This window comes from Protobothrops mucrosquamatus, unplaced genomic scaffold (genome assembly GCF_001527695.2).
Source record: "Protobothrops mucrosquamatus isolate PMUCROS unplaced genomic scaffold, P.Mucros_1.0 scaffold133, whole genome shotgun sequence".
Classification (NCBI taxonomy): domain Eukaryota; kingdom Metazoa; phylum Chordata; class Lepidosauria; order Squamata; family Viperidae; genus Protobothrops; species Protobothrops mucrosquamatus.
In genome coordinates, this window is record NW_015386500.1 from 48,851 (window position 1) to 67,304 (window position 18,454).

Here is an 18,454-nt window from a genome sequence, read left to right on the forward strand (position 1 = left end):
ATAATTTTTCTTCCTGCCTTGTAATAGATGTCTGATATTTTTCTGAACTGCAGATGAAAAGTTTGACCTTTCAGATACCTTATTTTGAATGTGTCCATCCTTAATAAAGAAACTTTATGTGACATCATAGAATTTAGGCTTTTTCATTCTATAAGTGAAGTACAGTAATAAAACTCAATATCTGATAACAAAGCATATAATATTTAACATTACTAGCCATTATGGAAGAAAGTGGAAGACATTAATGGCTACTATCTTCATCTGTTGAAATGCTGTCAGCTTTAATTTATTCAAAAATCTTAAACATAAGATATTCCAGTATATTGCTAAAAGTAATCTTTTGTGGCAATTACTTGTGGCCGTAGTGGAAAAAAACATTTCCTTGTAATGGCACACAGAACAGAATCCAATATTGCATAAGCATTGGTGAGTTTTTCTGTTTCTCACCTTTGACTCCTCTCCAGAGCCCTCCCATTCTGTTGCAGAACCTCCAAAGAAAATTAAGGGGTTATGAAAGGAGCTGCAGGAAAATGGAGAACTTCCATTTTCTTGGTTCCATTAACATGCCATTCTATAGCCAGAGTGCCCTCTGGATGTATAGGTAGGTCCCAATTACTGTGGTTAATGAATCCTACAAAATGGTTGCATTATTCAAATTCACATTATTCAAAGTGATATTTCAATGGAAAAATAGGGTTCCAACTTGACAAAATTAGGCAATTAAAATTTTTAAACATAATTTTTTTACATCTATTAATGAAGTGCTGTATAACAGCAAAAGAAGATAAACCCATAAACAAAGCATACTTGCTATCTCCTGCATTCTGCTGTAGTTCTTCAAAATAAACTTTTTTGAGCTTTCCTCGAATAGAATCTTCTTCTCTATTTTGCACAAATGACAATTAGTGTCTAAAACCACAAGAGCAACTGTGCAGGTGGTAGCCTCAAGTGCACATGTGTTAGCCTGAATACATGTGCTAGCCTCAATACATGTATGGTAGCTTTGCAGTAATTGAATCTTGGTTCACATTAAACACAACCTGGTCTCAATTTATAAATCACACTAAATCAAATATTGCACTATGCAAACTCTCACTAATCACTGCCTACCTATATAGATGTCAATTCCCCAGTAATCCTAACCCTTGCAATAGTTATGCTGGTTGAGTAATTCTGGAGGGCACCAAATTGGAAAAAGCTTTCACTAATGGAAGAAATTCAAGCAGTGAAAATAGAACATTTGATTCCAATTATATTTTTTAATAATTTGCCAGGGTTGGAGTGGACTTGATTACATATGGCATTATTCTGAAGTTAGAATCAAAACGTAGATTTGGGTGCTAATGTTAGTGCTTATTTTCTAAGGAGACCAAAGATTAATTGATTATGGGAAGAGATGTGGGATGATGTTTCAGAAACTGCAATATTACTTTAGTCAATGGAATTCCCAATTGGGAAGCAGATGGCAATTTCTTCTCATGCATTTTGATAATGATATATACTGAGTCTGTTGTTACCTAGCAACTAAAGAAATAGTTTTACTCTACACATCTAGGAACAAAAAGAAATATAGTCCCTTGACATAACAGCCATTAATGATTTTCCCATAGTGATTGCAGAAAGCTTTAATGAGGACTTTCCCTCTAATCAGGCTTTTTTCCTGTTTTGTGTATAAACTAGGACTTTTTAATACTATCTCAGGATAATCTGGGTACCTTTTTCAGCTTGCCTGAAGATCCAGGAAAGAAAATAAAATCTGTTATAGCAATTGGTTTTATTATCAGACAATTGCTATCATTTACTACACTGCATTTAAAGAGTTATACATATTACTGTTTGTAGCAGTAGCTTGTTACCAATGGTTTGTCTATTAATTTTCTGATCAGAGTACAGTGTTGTGTAATGAGTATTCAGGCATCCTATGCATTAGTTTCAATAAATCATTTTGTTTCAGTGTAATGATCCTAAATCTCTCCCCACTTTTTGTCACCAATTAGATTAGGATTAGAGCTATTTTCATTAGTAGTTTTATATTAAACATTTTTGTAGATGTTAACCTCCTGTCGGTCTAGTTGATCTGGAAGAATAGCTCCTACTCTTCTTTTCCTAAACATCTTCAATTGCTTCCTTAATCTTGGTTCACGATGTAATACATTGAGTTTAAAGGGGTTCAAGAGATTGAGACATGCATTTGAAAAACAAAGATGTAAAAAAAAATTAAGTCAGTCAGATATAATATATATTTAATGCATTTTATTGCAACCAACAGTAAAAGCAGTGTATAGTTTCCCACATAAAATAAGACTTCAATGTGCAATGGGTTTTTAACTAACAATTTTGAAATATAATCCTTTCTTATAATCGAGTATCACATTATCAAGTATGGCAACCAAATTAGATAATATAGTTTTTCTCAAGACAACAGAGGTATAATTTAATTGTACTCTTCCCAATACATTTGAAACAGCAGACAAATGTGTAGCAATGAATTAGATGCTGCTCTTTTGTTCCCAAGATGTTGGCATAGCAGGACTATGTAAATCTTTGTCATAGACAAAACATTTTAATTGGATCTCAGTTTTAAGTAAGTGTTAAAGTTTGAGCTACACTTTTGATTTTGCAAAGTGTTTGTAACAGATATAATGCACATAATTGCTGTGCACTGATATATTTCTGTTGCAATTTGTACAATGTTTAATTTTCTTTTACGATATTTCAAATTAGATAACAATAATTGTTCAGCACTAAGAATCTTATATTTATAAGCTATTACTAAAATACAGTACAGAGACAGAACAAATCAAACATTGCACAATAAAATGGATGCAGAATTTCAAAGTAATCAGAGTGGATCAATGAAAGAGTTGTAAGAAAAAATTAATAAAATTTACTCCAAGTTATACTTTAAGGGAAAGCTAGTATAAAATGTTTCATGGATGATAATAACTATTGACAATTGCCAAGACTGATAAATTATTTATTTTCTTATTATTATTTATCAAATAAATACTAAAAGTACTACAATAAAGAAGAAACATTCTATCATATGTGATGTGATGAGAAGTATTGGAAAGAAACATCAAAACATTTAGAGAATTTTGAAAATGAATTGAAACCTAATATTTTTATTAGTAATGATTACAGAGAGTATAAATGAAAAGTACCACAGTTTATTAGGATATACACTGATGGTGAAAAGAATAAATGTATCAAACGATCAATTCATTAAACTTATTTATTATGAAGAAGAAGCTTATGCTTTTAATCCTTCCATGACTGAACTGAAGAGGAAATTAGCAGACAAATCACAGACTTGTATCAATTTCTAGAACTATTTCTGGCCTAACATAGTGTTCAGAGTGATTTGGCATCCATATTTAATTGGAATGCTCCAGGAATATGTTAATTAATTGAAGAAAAAAAATCCTATTTTAAAATACATTATTATTAAAACAGTATGCAGGGGTTTCTTTATTCTTTAAACGATACAGTGCAGGCTATATTCTTATACAGTGATTCTAAACACTGATGTCATCAAAATTGCCTAATATTGCTTCTCTGAAATATCATCATTCAGAGTTTGGGCCTGGAATTGATATTATATGAATAATTACATTTGCCACATATATTTACTGATTGATTAGAACAATTTACAGAAAAACTTTAGTGATGTGCTTGAATAGAGGAAAAATATATAGAGCCACCTGGCAACTAATGATGTTTTTCCAACAATAAATGTCAGAAAAATTATTCCTAGAGAAGAAAAGGCGAATGCTATACTTAAGTAAAATGTAATCACATTCCCAGTATCTGAAATGTTTCACAACACTATATGTTAAAGAAGCAAATATTTTAGTGTTTTCCACGTATGCATGTTGACTGGCAGATGGTGGATACTACAGGTGTAAATTTGTAACCACACTCATTTGTTCATTTGCAAAGAGTAATTCCTGTGGCGGTTTTTAGTGTTTTCTTAACTTGAGAGAATTTATTCTTGTGGCAGTCAATATTTTAACAACATGAACGTATGTATATGGGCATACTACTGAAAAGGTTAGGAGGATAAGGTCTATTCATTTCATGTTTTGTAGAATGTTATTTATGAATATGTCTTACATATACTGAATCCTTTTTCATGAAATTATCTAATCTAAAGTTTTTATTCATTTAAGTTTTCTTCAACTTGAAGGTAACATTTCATTTTAATATGAGAGGGAAAGCAATGGGGATACTTCACAAGTCATCCTGTTCCTCAAAAGTTGCAGAGTTCAGTTCAGGCATTTCACATCAGCCCCCAATAGGTGGGCTGGACCAAGAAATCAACTCCACAGGAAGACTAAAACTATTTTTATTGAGATTGGTTATAATACCGGTAACAAAACTTTGCAAGTCTGATTGTGCTGTACCACCTTCCCTTTTTTATATTCCTGTGAATTAGGAAGATTTCTCTTTGAGTTTCTTTCTAAAATTATTTGTAGTTCTGCTATACCGATCTGTATTCGTCCTTTCTTCCTTTAATTATTTTATTTAATTATTTATTTTAAATAAATTTGTGATGCAAGGTAGCACACGCTCAACTGCTAATATTGCTACTTTTGGTCTGAGCAATATCAGCAACTCTTTCCTGAAATTTAAGAACCCCAAATACACAATTCCATACTTAGGTGGTTTGAAATGCCACCGCAACAGTTTATTTAACAATAGTCTTGTGATGGTACAAACAGTTGGTGAGTCACTAAGTTTCTTGGTAGTCCTGATATTCAAGTTTTATGGTGCTCTAGAATCATACGATAGTTGTTTCCTGTGATTTAAGATATTAAGGATTATGATAGTTCATGACTTGTTTTCTAAATTGACATTTCATTAGATTATTACATGTATCCTAAATAAGACATTGTAATTTACTAGAGACAATGCATTTATGCATCATAGTAATTCAGATTTTTTTGAGAATGTCTCACCAGGGACCAAGCAATACACAAACTGATCTAATCTTTTCTGTTAGCAATATCAGGCAAAGATACATCAGTCTGTAGTTTGTTACCTGCATCGTCCAAGCCAGCATCTGAAGCTTATTTTAACTTTGGTGAAACTTAGTGCTATTAAGTCTTTCTATTTTTGAACATATAATTTGAAAATCTGACTTGAATATTGATTAATATCAAGAAGTTGTGAATTATCATCCATAACATTGCCCAGACCCTCTTGTCTGAGATGACAGCTATGAAGTTGAATAAAATAGAAACATGTTAACTGATTATTTCACAGAAAAATTCTTAAGCTGTCCTACTTTCATGATGCAAATGAAGAACACTAAAGAAAAAGTATAAATCGAAATGACCCACTGGAATTGTAAGGCACAGAGTGAATCAGCTACTTTAACAGAAGCAGTAAGATTACAAGGAAGGTTTCCTTATGCTCCCTATGTGGGTTTGTTGCACTCTGGTGATCGATTCAATTTTATCACTGATCAGTTTAATTGACATCTAACTGCAAGTCCCTTTCTCTTTCTTTCTCCAGCACTATTACTCATTTCTGTTTGGATCTTTTTAATAATAATAATAATAATTTGTGATGTTGATTCCAAGCAATAGAATTTATCTGTAAGTTATCTCCAAAGATGTTAAAAACTACAGGGAGTTTGACCTTGATGTTTAAGGTGAATTTTTCCCCCTAATTTATTTATACCTTTTCTAGGTTGACTGGCACCAACTGGATTACCTGGTAATTGACATGCCACCAGGGACAGGAGATATTCATCTGTCAATCTCACAGAATATTCCAGTTGCAGGTATCTTTGGTAGTTTTGCAAAGTAGTTTAAGCAGTGCAACTGGGTGCATTTGAACTATATGGCCAGAGATAAAGGTTTTGTTTGGAATCTGTGAGGTTGCTCCCCTTTCAGCATTTGCTCACCATAATCTATGAATAAAAACCATTGCAATCAAATAATGTCTTTGGGGCAGATGAATCTATACCTTCTTGCTCTTTTTTTAAATAATTTTATTAGTTTTTTTAAAAAAGAAACAAAGTTAAAGGTAAACAAATAGAAATAGAAAATTAGAAAAAGAAAACGGCTTGGAAAGAAATAAAAGTGTAGAAAAGAAAAAAAGAAAAAAGTAAAGAAAATAGGAAAAGAATGATTTCTGACTTTCTTTGGTATAAGCATAGATATAAGAATACATCACACTCTTATTCTACATTTGTCTACATTATTTCAATTATATCATATAATACTAATCAAATCCCCAAACCAGCTTTTTATTTCTTTCAGTTTCTCACAAAAATTCAATAATGGTTTCCAAGTAGAAATAAAATTTGCCAAATCTTTTCTTTCGTCAAGGTTGCTAATTTCTCCATCTCTGCCAACTTCCACCAACTTCCCTATCCATTCTTCCATTGTAGTTATTTGTAATTCCTTCCGCCTTTTAGCATACATAAGTCTCGCTCTTGCTATCATATATAAAAAAAATGTTTCCATTTATTTGTTCATTAAGCCCCAAAGAAAACCCTTGGATTTCAATTGTACATTCCACCTTTAAAACCTTCTGCACCAAAATACATACTATACTTGATCCCAGTATTTTTTAGCTTCTTGCATGTTAACCAAAGATGAACATATGTTCCCTCAGTTTGATTATATTTCCAACAAATCATTGAAATTGCCTTATACATTTTTGATAGTTTATATGTTGCCATATATCAATGATATACCGTTTTTTCAATCCTTCTACATATTCTCCCATTGGTTCAACTGTATATTATATCCAAAGTTTATTGCTCTTTTTATCATATAATTTTAACATGTTTGTCCTGTTAACTTTCAATAGAGTTTATATATCTTAGCAATAATATGATCATCATTTATACAGACCTCCACATCAAAGTCAGTGTTATCCTTTTCAGATTCAGAACTCTTTATCCAGCTTAATTCTTTCCATTAATGAGCATAGGGAAACCAGTGGCATGTAAAACCTTCTAATTCCACATTTTCTCTGGTTTTTAAGTTAAATTCTTCTTGAGAAAAATTTAACAAGTCAGCATAGGTTAAATATTTTTGTTTAGATATCATTTCCCTTCTAAAACAGGTTTCTTGTGACAACCATAAAGGGATTGTAGAAGACAATTTTGCCTTATATCTATTCAAATTCTCAATAGGGCACATGTAACATAATGATTTTTAAAATCTACATTCACCTTGACTTTATCATACAGCAAATGTCCTTCCAGTCATGTCCTTCCAACTACCACTCCTTGTTCCATTCATATAGTAGCATCCCAAATGTATTCCTAATACATAGATTTTGTAAATGCACTACAGGTAATCCTCAAGTTACGAATGTGATGGAGCCTGCCAATGAAATTTATAAGCTGAGGAGTCGTAGGAGTGAATCACGTAACTTGAACGTGATCACTTCCTGCTTTCATCCACACATTTACTAACTGAATGCGCAGATCATTAAGTGCACGAAGGTAACTCAGGATGGGGAAGGCCATGGAGGGCGTAGTGCAGCCGACCACCCAAGGCCTCCCCCGATCCACTGAGATATCTCATGCTTCCCCCTCCCCCCCTCCTGCCCAACTGGATCACTTACCTTACGTAGATCTCAATGATCAAGAGAGCTGTCTCCTCTCCAACCTCTTTGCTGCAGTTTTGCCTTGAGCAAAGGCTTGCCGAGGCTTGCAGGGATGAGAGATTGCATCCCTATAGGCTCCGATCGTCTTTGCAAAAAGTCTTTGCTGCCAAGAACGGAGACCGGGAAAGGTGCACGTGTTCCTCTGGGCCTCTGTTTAGGGTGGCAAAGGTCTTTCCTCAAGGCCTTTGCCACCGAGAATGGAGGCTGGGAGGGGCGCTCCATTCTTATCAGCAAAGGCCTTGAGGAAACGCACTGAAGGCCTGAAGCACTGAACCAGGCCAAGAAACCAAAGGCTTGCTAGATCTTTGCAAGGTGAGTATCCATAGGCCAATGCCTTTGGAGACCTGGGGGAGGGGGGGAAATAGGCAGGGAGAATGTTGCAGTGCCTCTGCGGTCATTCATAAGGGTGAATGACTACCATGATGTTACAACATTCGTAACTTCGGGACTGTGTCGTAAGTACTTGGGTGGGGTTAGGTCATAATTCTGAACGGTCGCTAAGTGAACTGTCATAACTCAAGAATTACCTGTACTTGGCATCGGGGGAATTGTCAAGTGAATTTATATCTAAATTATAGATATGTCTGTGGGAAACTTGCAAAGAGGATACAATTGTAGTAGCACTTTTACTATTCCTTCTAAAAATATTTTATTAGAAAATATTAGAAAAAGAGGAATGAATTTTTGTTTATTAAGATTGTGAAGAAAATTTCTTTAGTAGTATTGTATACTGCAACTTATAAAGACTTTAATATGAAATTTTATTTCATATTAAAACAAGTATAGCTGAAGCTACATCTTGTTCATTAAATCAATATTATAAAACTAAAAAAATGTTTGGGGTTACATATTTATGTAGAACAATATCTCAAGTCATAGCTGCTCATTTTAAAGAGCAAAATGCTTTCATATTCATATATCCTCCAATGTTTTGGGAAGAAGAGGTTGATTCTTGTTCCTCAGTGAGATTGTTCTATATTTGATTCTCCCCCGCCCTAAAATGTTGAGAATCACTGGAGGAAATAAAGTTTGGGCAGGATAAAATGTTTGCTGTAAAATAATGAAAGTTCCTACATTTTGTAAAAAAATATTTTTAACTCACTAAATACAAAAAACAAGAAACAAAAATACACAAGAAGTATATTTGCAAACACACACATATAGAAATATTAAAATTCATCTATATGAATCTATGTGAATCACTTTTGCAAACCACCAAATATTGGAGCCATATGTTTCTGTTTCCACTGCTGAACAATCTTTTGATTTTATATTCATTTTCCATGTCCAAAAGTCAACTCCCATATGATTGAGATAGTTTGTATCGTGATCACTTTCAAAATGAGGTAATATATTTAAATAGAATAGTACTTCCTTTGTGTTTCAACAACATAAATACATTATAGCCATTTCTAAAATATTGTTTCTTATTGAAAATGATAATAACTAAAAATCTGTTAAAATTTCTGGTTTTTTAAAAATCTTTCTTCTTTTTTATTGGGTAAATAAAAAAAATAAGCAATGTCCCCTTCCACAAAGTCTGTTTTTGGAGCTGAGTGAATTTTTGCAGCAAATGGCATTAAGAGTTGTGGGAACCAGGGAAATAATTGGCTACTCTGATACATGTGAAACGAAACACTTTTTTGTAAAGTATAACCACCATTAATCTTTAATTAGAAATCTATTTTCTGAGCCTATTAAAGGTTCTTCTAGGAATTAAAGTACCCGAATGAAACAAAACAATATTGATTTTTCCTGGGGTTTCTTTCTTTCTAGGGGCTGTAATTGTGTCCACTCCACAGGATATAGCTTTATTGGATGCACATAAAGGAGCTGAGATGTTCAGAAAAGTGAATGTCCCAGTAAGTACATATTATTTGACTCTGCTAGATTATGGATATTTTTTAAACTAGAAATGGGCAATCTAGAACAAGATACATTTTTGAAATAATTTTTAAATTATTCCTAGAATAATTTCCTAGAAAATATTCCTAGAATAATATCCTAGACAACTGTAATATATAAAAGCATTGATTTCGATCAAATTCATATTATTTGATTGCCAATTAAGCGTAATTGGTATTATATAGCTGTTGATTGCATTGTATCCAAGTACTATCCTTGTTGTATCCTTCCTTACTATGAAAGTAATGTCACTTGTTTTTGTGTCTTGAGTAGTAAATAATATGATCTTTTCACTGAAAGTGTCCAGTCAAATTCAATCAAGTCCATTTCAATCCAGTGATGCTTAAGATGTTAGTATGTGCAGTAGTCAATTCATGTAGTCTTTCACTGTTTGGATTTTCCCACATTTCTAATTCCAAATCTCCACTATAATTCTTTCTTTGCAGCTTTGGATTTTCTTTTCAGGTATGGTAGAACAAGTAATTAGACTTGCCAAAGGCTTCAATATAACCACATCATAAATATCAAAACTGTTCCCAAAAATCCTGAGCTCATCTTTAGTAAAATGTTGAGTACTATCCTATCTCAGGGCCCCATCATCCACACTATCAATCACTTTATACTGCTATCCATGTGGTTTCTTCAGTAAAGGAATATTTCATCATTGCTTTCTCCTGCCACAGCATGACATAATGCCTTTGCTATTGTAACTAAAATGATCAGACACCTCTGGCTTCTTCCTATATCATTGTTGCCTAATATAGGTCCCTGCTTGTTTTAGCTGGGCACTTAAAAATAATCTTCATGACTTGATTGATGCCTTGGATTATGTACTCTAGGTCTACACTTCCCACGTTCTTTGCTCATACCTCCCAAGAACATCTGGCCATAATAAAACAGCCTAGCAAGTCATGAGATAGATGGTTCCATACTCAGCTTGTTTTCTGTATCAGAATTCCAGTGCCACAAACATAGAAAACTGCTTTTACATACATGAGTTTTAGGGGAAAGGCCTCAGGTAGTCTACAGCTTTAGCAGACAGACAGTACAAACAAAAATGTAGCCAGAAATCAGCCAAGAGTTTTTCTGTGAATATTGGTTTTTTGGATTGTCACATGAAAATTCTATTAAGCTGCTTATTCTTTGGAAGTCAGATCTGGGAATAAATAATTATTAAAATTGAAGCCAATTCAGGCGAAGGAAGAGGAAACAAAGGAATTGTTTGTCTCAGGACTCCAGGACTGAATTCTTAGTTCCTTATAATGATTACCCTGCTACATAGAGAAGAAGGCAAAAACACTGACAACTTTGTAGCCCATCAGCCAGGCTGGTAATGAGCCAGCAGCAGCTGCTCAAATAGCAGAGCCAGGCTGAGTAGGGCACAGTGGCTTATTAATCACACTTGGCATTAGGTGGGCTAATGACTGAGTGGCCACCTCATATATTTTTCCTGGTGGCTGGTGGCCTTCTTTGCATTGGCACTAAATCTGTGCTACTGGTCATCAGTTGTGTGTCAGTGTACACATGCACAATTTAAAGAAGTATAGTCTGGTTATGTTGCTTTAAATCTCTCTTCTAATTCAGTCATATATTTATTTCCTTAACATCTTATTCTGAGCAACGATTGTGCGTTTCCTGCACTAACTACATAGCCCCACAAGATACCATGGCCCGTAGTCTGGGAGCCAGTGATCTTCACGGAACTCAGATATCCTACCCCAACTTTTTGACAATTTTCTGTAAAATCAGTATACTGAAAATGCAAATCACTCCATATGCTGAATACTGCGTACATGTCAGAAAACCACTGTAGTTTGGTAGCAAGATGTTTGAATATTAATTGGTGAATTTTTAACAGTTCATCAAAATGTCATGTAACTTACAGCCATATTTAGAATGGAGGCAATTGCAATTCTATTAATGTTTTATCTTCCTTTAATGTTCCTGCTGTTGTCATATCAATTTGTCTCATCACATCAGATGTTCACGCCTTTGCAAATAGTCATCTACTGATTAAACGTTTTTGCTACATCAAATGCCCATCGAAATTTTGCTGGGCAATGTGCTTTTTGCAGTCAGTTTTTGTCAAGAAGATCCCCCATACTCCATGTCAATCCAGACTTTCAGGCATAGTAAACTACTTGACTGGAGTTCTACCTTAAGGGATAGCCATTGGCCGGTCTGGGTGCTTTTCATGCCAAAGGTCCATGTTCATTCTATGACATCTCATTTTTTTTAAATTAGTTTTATTCATTTATAACATAACATGTGAAAATACAGAAGCCAATAGTACGGGACAACAGTAGAGAAAAGAAAAACAAAAAAGGTGTGAAGAAAGGGAAGGGAAGAAACAAAAGACATTGACTTCTGACTCTTTCTGTTGCAGTAAAATCAGACATTAAAATCAAATCTCAACTTTTTACATTTCTGTAGTAGTATGCTCTAGCCATTTCTGTATCGGCAAATCTAATCGGTAAAACCCAAAATCATAATATCATTTTTTTCCCACGTCGGGCACAAAGTCCAGAAGCAATTTCCAAGTAGAAACAAAAGTATTTGTGTTCTTTTCTTTTATCAGCACAGTCAATTTGGCCATCTCTGCTAATTACATCAGCTTTTGTAATCATTTGTCCCATGGTAGGAATCGAGGCATCCTTCCACTTTTGTGCAAAGAGCAATCTTGCTGCCATCACCATATATAAAACCAGAGTTCCAAATTTTTTTCTAGTTCTCTTTCCATTAGACCCAGAAGGAAAGTTTCTGGTTTAATCTTTATGTTCACTTTAAGAATTTTCCATTCTATGACATCTCAAGGAAGAGTTAGAGATTTTTGTCTGAAACCAATCACAAAGAAAGTACATGTCTCTTTTGTCCATAAGTTTTATACCATAGAGATTTTGAAACTATAGAGAAGTTCATTTTTCCAGTGCACAACTATTTCGATAATACTAACCTTGCACAGAGATGTTGGCCACTTAAAAAACAAGCAAACAATTATTCTGGCTTGTTCCAAGTCTAGGGAATAAATGTTGCTGAATATTATAGCATAGCAAATAAATAAAATAGTTTGACAAATTAATTGTGAATGTGCTATTTATTGAAATGTAGTCTTTAGAATCCTAAATGCACAGAAGTAAAAATTAGACTGAAATTCATATATGCATCAATATGTCAAGAAATCTATGTTTCTTTGGAGTTAATATTGAGTTAATATTGAGAATACTAAGCAAATGAGGATTTAAACTTGAAATTTAAATGCCATTTTAAAGTTAGAAGTTAAAAGAACGTCCTTAAGGACTCAAGTTATTACTCCAGTAGTAAGGTGCAAATTAAAATAGTAAGGTGCAAACTAAAGGCTACTTACAGGCCTAGAGCGTTCAGTTTTTGCCCTTAGTGCATAAAAACGTGGTTTGCCTGCTGAAAAATACCAATTATAAAAGTAAAAAGTAGAAAGGGTCCTTCAGTATTATATATTTTTAATGATGAGTTCACCCCTGGAAATATATTGCTCCAGATGTCATACCAGAAATAAATCTATATTAGAATTGCTGGAAAATTTGAATTGGCAGCACAAGATAGTATGCTAGATTGGAATGTGACCCAGAATATGATGAGTTTTTCCTCATACACAGGAGAAAAGGTGGGTACATTTTTATTCCCAGTTCTGTTAATTTTTTTTTTGATATTATTGTATGAAATACTAGGCCATCAGGAAAAATGGCAATAATTATATCCAGAAAAGTGGGGTAAAATAATCTAACATAATAATCTAACATAAATAAAGTGTGCACTAAAATATTCTTCAGAGAGAAATGAAAATAACAATTTTTCTAATGAAATGTATAAACTGCCTTAGCCTCAAGAACTCATGTAATGTTATTGCTTTTTGATTTTGTATTTTATGGTTTATTTTTTATTGTTGTATAACTGTAATTATATCATGGATGTTTTATTCTTATGATGGTAACCCACCAAGAAGCTTTTAACAATGGCAGGCAAATACAAACAAACGGAATACATATAATCTAAACAATGGCAATATAGCTAATGCAACATACAGTATGACTTTGATTCTCCAGCATGGTGCTTGGGGCCATCGTGTGTCCCCTGACATATTCTTGGTACTCAACTTTCTTTCATTTCCCCCTCCCCCAAAAGAAAGGGGCAGGGGAAGAAAGTTTTCATGATGCAAAATAAAACAAAATCAAGCAAAAGTTAGAATTTCAGAAATGCCTCTGTGCCCTCAGACATCCTCAAAACAGTTTTAGAAAACAAAACAGTGGAAGATTGGAGCCCCGAACTGTACTTGCCTTATGGTAAATGAATGTTTGTAATTGACAACACCTGCCAAAGCAACCATTTTGTTATAAATATGCCCATTCATAACATGCTTTCAATATAAATATAAAAATATGACCACCTTTCTCACAATAGTGATTCCTGTGGGCATAACAGGCTTAAAACAACAGCTATAGAAACTGACCTGTGATGCCTTTAATCGTCATGCCTGATGTGCTCATTAGCCCAAGGAGCTTGGGGAATCATGTTCTAAAGTTTAGAAGGATTAATGTATAAGCAGGCTAAATATGAATAAAATCAAGCANATAAAAATATGACCACCTTTCTCACAATAGTGATTCCTGTGGGCATAACAGGCTTAAAACAACAGCTATAGAAACTGACCTGTGATGCCTTTAATCGTCATGCCTGATGTGCTCATTAGCCCAAGGAGCTTGGGGAATCATGTTCTAAAGTTTAGAAGGATTAATGTATAAGCAGGCTAAATATGAATAAAATCAAGCAAATATATATATATATATATATATATATATATATATATATATATATATATATATATATATATATATATATATATATAGGTCTTTGGTCATTCGGGTGTATATATATATATTATATTATATATACACACACACACACACACACACACACACATACAGTATTTATATCACAAGTAGCATATGTTCTATTTTATAATATTCTATAAGCAAAATGCTAAGATTCCCAGTTTAAATAGATCTCACAGTCTAAAATAGACAGTTGAGAAGACAGCAGTAGGAGCAGAAGCTTTTTTCCTGGCTTTAGGTTTTTGGAAAGATAATGATACCCTACTCTAATGTTGTTGAAACCCAGCTTGTTCACAGATCAAAATAGACTTTTTTTTCTGCAATTAGCTTTCATCAGAAATAAGAAACAGAAGAGGCGATAAGTTCTGTTGGCAGAGCTATTGGCATTTCTGAAGTTAAAAAATGAAGAAAAAAAAGGAAGATACCATCATTACTGCATCAAGAAACTGCTTAATAAAACCCATTAAAAGGCTGTTTATCTTTCCCAGTTCTGCACAGAATTACTCAGAGTATCTGGTATCTGGGACAGAATGTCCCTGAGAACAAAACAGAAGCCTCATTATAAAATAGCTAAGACTAAAAGTTAATGGGACCTCTCTAAAAGTTATGTTGCAAGTCAGTTACAAAGATTTGCACTCTCCTGGCTTTAATGCAAAAATGTAAGCATTGTGCTGGACATGACAGATGTATCCTGTCTACTATACTTGCCAATTAGGTACCTTTAGGAATGCAGGACCTGAATACAGTGACATCTGTATTCTTTATAATGTGCTCTTTAGTAGCTGGTACTGACAAACATAGTTTAATCCCTTCTTATATTGGTAGCTACTACTGGAACCCTGTGGTAGTAGGTTCTGTGGTTAACAGATTTTTATAAATTCTTAATCTTTTACCATTCATCCAAGGGTCTTTTACCCATGTAAGAGCTGCATGGTAGTTCAACATTTATCACGTTATTAACCACTCTTTTGGTTTGAAGAGTCCATTTTAGAGCTCTTCACCATCCTTTTTTCTTTTAAATACCCTTAATAATGTCTTTTAAGCAAATTTGTCTACCTCATTCCTATCTTCTGATTGATAATTGTGCTTTTCTTATAAACAATTAATGTATTTTTAAAAGGATTTTGAAAGCATAAACAATAACTGAAACTGTGAAATAACAAGACTTTGGGCATAGTTTTAATGGATCAAGTGCAGCCGTCTGATAATCTTAGTGCACAATTGCCAATAAATAATAATCATTTATCTGATGAATAATTAAATTTCACTGAGAGTACCAGATCTCCTAATCAGCTCCAGATCTTTCCATACAACTACTGTAAATCATTTAATTTTTTTGCCTCTGCTAAGGCTTTCTTGAAACTAAAATAATTTTGGTAGGGTGGTGGTGGTGTCAGTGATGCAACTTTGTGGAGCTTTGTGGGACAGTACATTTTGTCATTATCTCCTCTTCCACCAATATGCCATCATTTCACTTTTATAAGCTTTAAAATCTGAAAAAGAAATGGTGGCAAGGTGGATGACTATTTACAAATGGCCTTCCCTCATATATCAAAGCAACATGGAAGGAGTGTTATTAGCAGTTAATGTTATTTCCTGTTATGAGAAATGGAGAATAAAAGGAATTGATTAATCTGGGACACATGGGTTCAGAATAGGGGTATAACTGAATATTTTTCCTTGTTTTTTTTCCTATTGGACAGCCCAATATTCACAGCCTTTCAAGCTGGTGGATATGAAGACAACCACTATTTGGCTTCAAATGCTTTACAACAGGGTTGTACAACCTGGGCAATTTTAAGACTTGTGGACTTCAACTTCCAGAATTCCTCAGCCAACACATGCTGGCTGGAGAATTTTGGAGTTGAAATCCATACGTCTTAAAGTTGCCAAAGATGGACACCCCTGCTTTAGAAAGTTAGAGGGATGGAAATGGTAGTTGTGTAGAAATGCCTTAAAATGGTATGAATCATTCACATAACAGGTTTCTTGAACAAATGCAACTTATTATATGATAGCAACTATTTTGCTACTTAAAGTGAGCTATGCTAACATGTTTTGCTGCTTTCTCCTAAAATATACCGTATTTTCCGGCGTATAAGACGACTGGGCGTATAAGACAACCCACAACTTTTCCAGTTAAAATATAGAGTTTGAGCAAACTTGATGAGTAATATGCCAAAACTTGATGAGTAATATGCCAAACCACATGTGTAAAGGAATAAAATAGAATACCCGTATTTTCTGGCGTATAAGACAACTGGGCGTATAAGACAACCCCCGACTTTTGAGAAGATTTTCAGGGTTTAGAAAGTCGTCTTATATGCCGGAAAATACGGTATGTGAATGAGATAATAAGCATTGATCTGTAAATATGGAATTCTTTGTAAAAGTTGAATATTCACCAAATTTTGTCAGATTCCGATGAACTAAAGTCTGTTTCTGAAATCTTTGTATTTCCATGAATATGCTGTTCAACCTAAGGTAGCATGTAGGTCACAAAACCCGATCTGCAAATTGAACGTTGATGAGCCCAGGGAAGTTATATAAAGAAATCTGTCACCATAACTATTCTTCTGGTTATGTAAACCAAAACAATTTATGAGAATGATATTTGAAAAGCTAATTACAGAAGTTTGGTAAATAATGACTAATGTAAGTAACATTCTTAAAGAATAAATAAACCAAGAAGGGTGTGTGTTGGGGAGGTTGATATGCATGTGACAGGATCAAGAAATCCCTCTCAGAGCAGGGGTATCCAACCTTGGCAACTTTAAGACTTGTGGACTTCAACTCCCAGAATTCTGGGAGTTGAGGTCCTCAAGTCTTAAAGTTGCCACGGTTGAACAACCCTGCTTTAAAGTGTCTAGGGTACTCAAGTCTGATCCGAAAACCAGATGAAAGTGTGTGTGTAAAAGTTTCTTTGCTGTATATATGGCCAGTGCAGACTTACATAGCATTGTTTACTGCCAGGGATATGCTTGACAGTTTTCACTGCCCTGAATGGGAAAACCTATTTTAAACAGGAAAGTGACTTGTCTCTTTGGCTAGGTGTATAGGTGCAATGCCAACTGTTTAAAACACCTCTACTTATGTGTGAATTATTGCTCCCCCCCGTAAGTCATGCAGATGGCTGTATACTGCTGCAAGTTGACTCAGATTTTGCATACTAATTATATCTGTTGTCTGTAGTTTGATGTCCAGTTGATATAGAGAGAGATTGCATTGATGTTGTTTTTGCCTTATACTAAGTATTAGTGTATTGGTTATTGGCGAACTGCTTTCAAACCCATTGTTAGTTTTAACTAAACACTGAAAGGATTTCCTCCTCCTAAAGTTACTGCAGAAATAAGGGGGGAAAAGCATATTGGGAGTTACGTAAATTATTGTCCCAACTTGTCAACCTAAGAACCAGATCCTGAAGTTGAAACTCAAATACTTTGGCCACTTAATGAGAAGGAAGGACTCACTAGAGAAGAGCCTAATGCTGAGAAAGATTGAGGGCAAGAGAAGAATGAGACAACAGAGAATGAGATGGCTGGATGGAGTCACTGAAGTAGTAGGCGTGAGCTTAAATGGACTACAGAAGATGGTAGAGGACAGGAAGGCCTCGAGGAACCTTGTCCATGGGGTCGCGATGGGTCAGACTTCACAACTAACAACAACTTCTCCCTACTATAGTGAGGAGAATCCCACATTTTCACCACTGCTCTTTGTATTCTGCAAGTTATACATTTAAACACGTATTTTTATTATTTATCAATCAGTATTTACAGGTAGTCTTTGACTTCTAGCCATTCGTTTAGTGACCGTTCAAAGTTATAACGGCACTGAAAAAGTGTTTTATGACTGTTTCTCACAATTATGACTGTTGCTGAATCTCTGTGGTCACAGTGACAAGCAAAGTCAATTGGGAAGCCAGATTCACTTAACAACCATGTTTCTAACTGAACAATTGCAGTGGTTCACTTAACAATTGTGGCAAGAAAATTCATAAAATGGGGCAAAACTCACTTAGCAACAGTCTTGCTTAGCAACAGAAATGTTGA

At 34.3% G+C, this 18,454-nt stretch overlaps 1 protein-coding gene across 2 annotated transcripts in view; it reads left to right on the plus strand.

Moving 5' to 3' along the window:
• NUBPL (nucleotide binding protein like) overlaps positions 1–18,454 on the plus strand; it is a 56,148-nt gene that overhangs the window by 24,839 nt on the left and 12,855 nt on the right. For both annotated transcript variants that reach the window (XM_015813073.1, XM_015813074.1), the window contains 2 exons: positions 5,698–5,791; positions 9,412–9,497. In XM_015813073.1, coding sequence (XP_015668559.1) covers positions 5,698–5,791; positions 9,412–9,497 — 180 coding nt within the window. The remainder of the gene's footprint in view (positions 1–5,697; positions 5,792–9,411; positions 9,498–18,454) is intronic.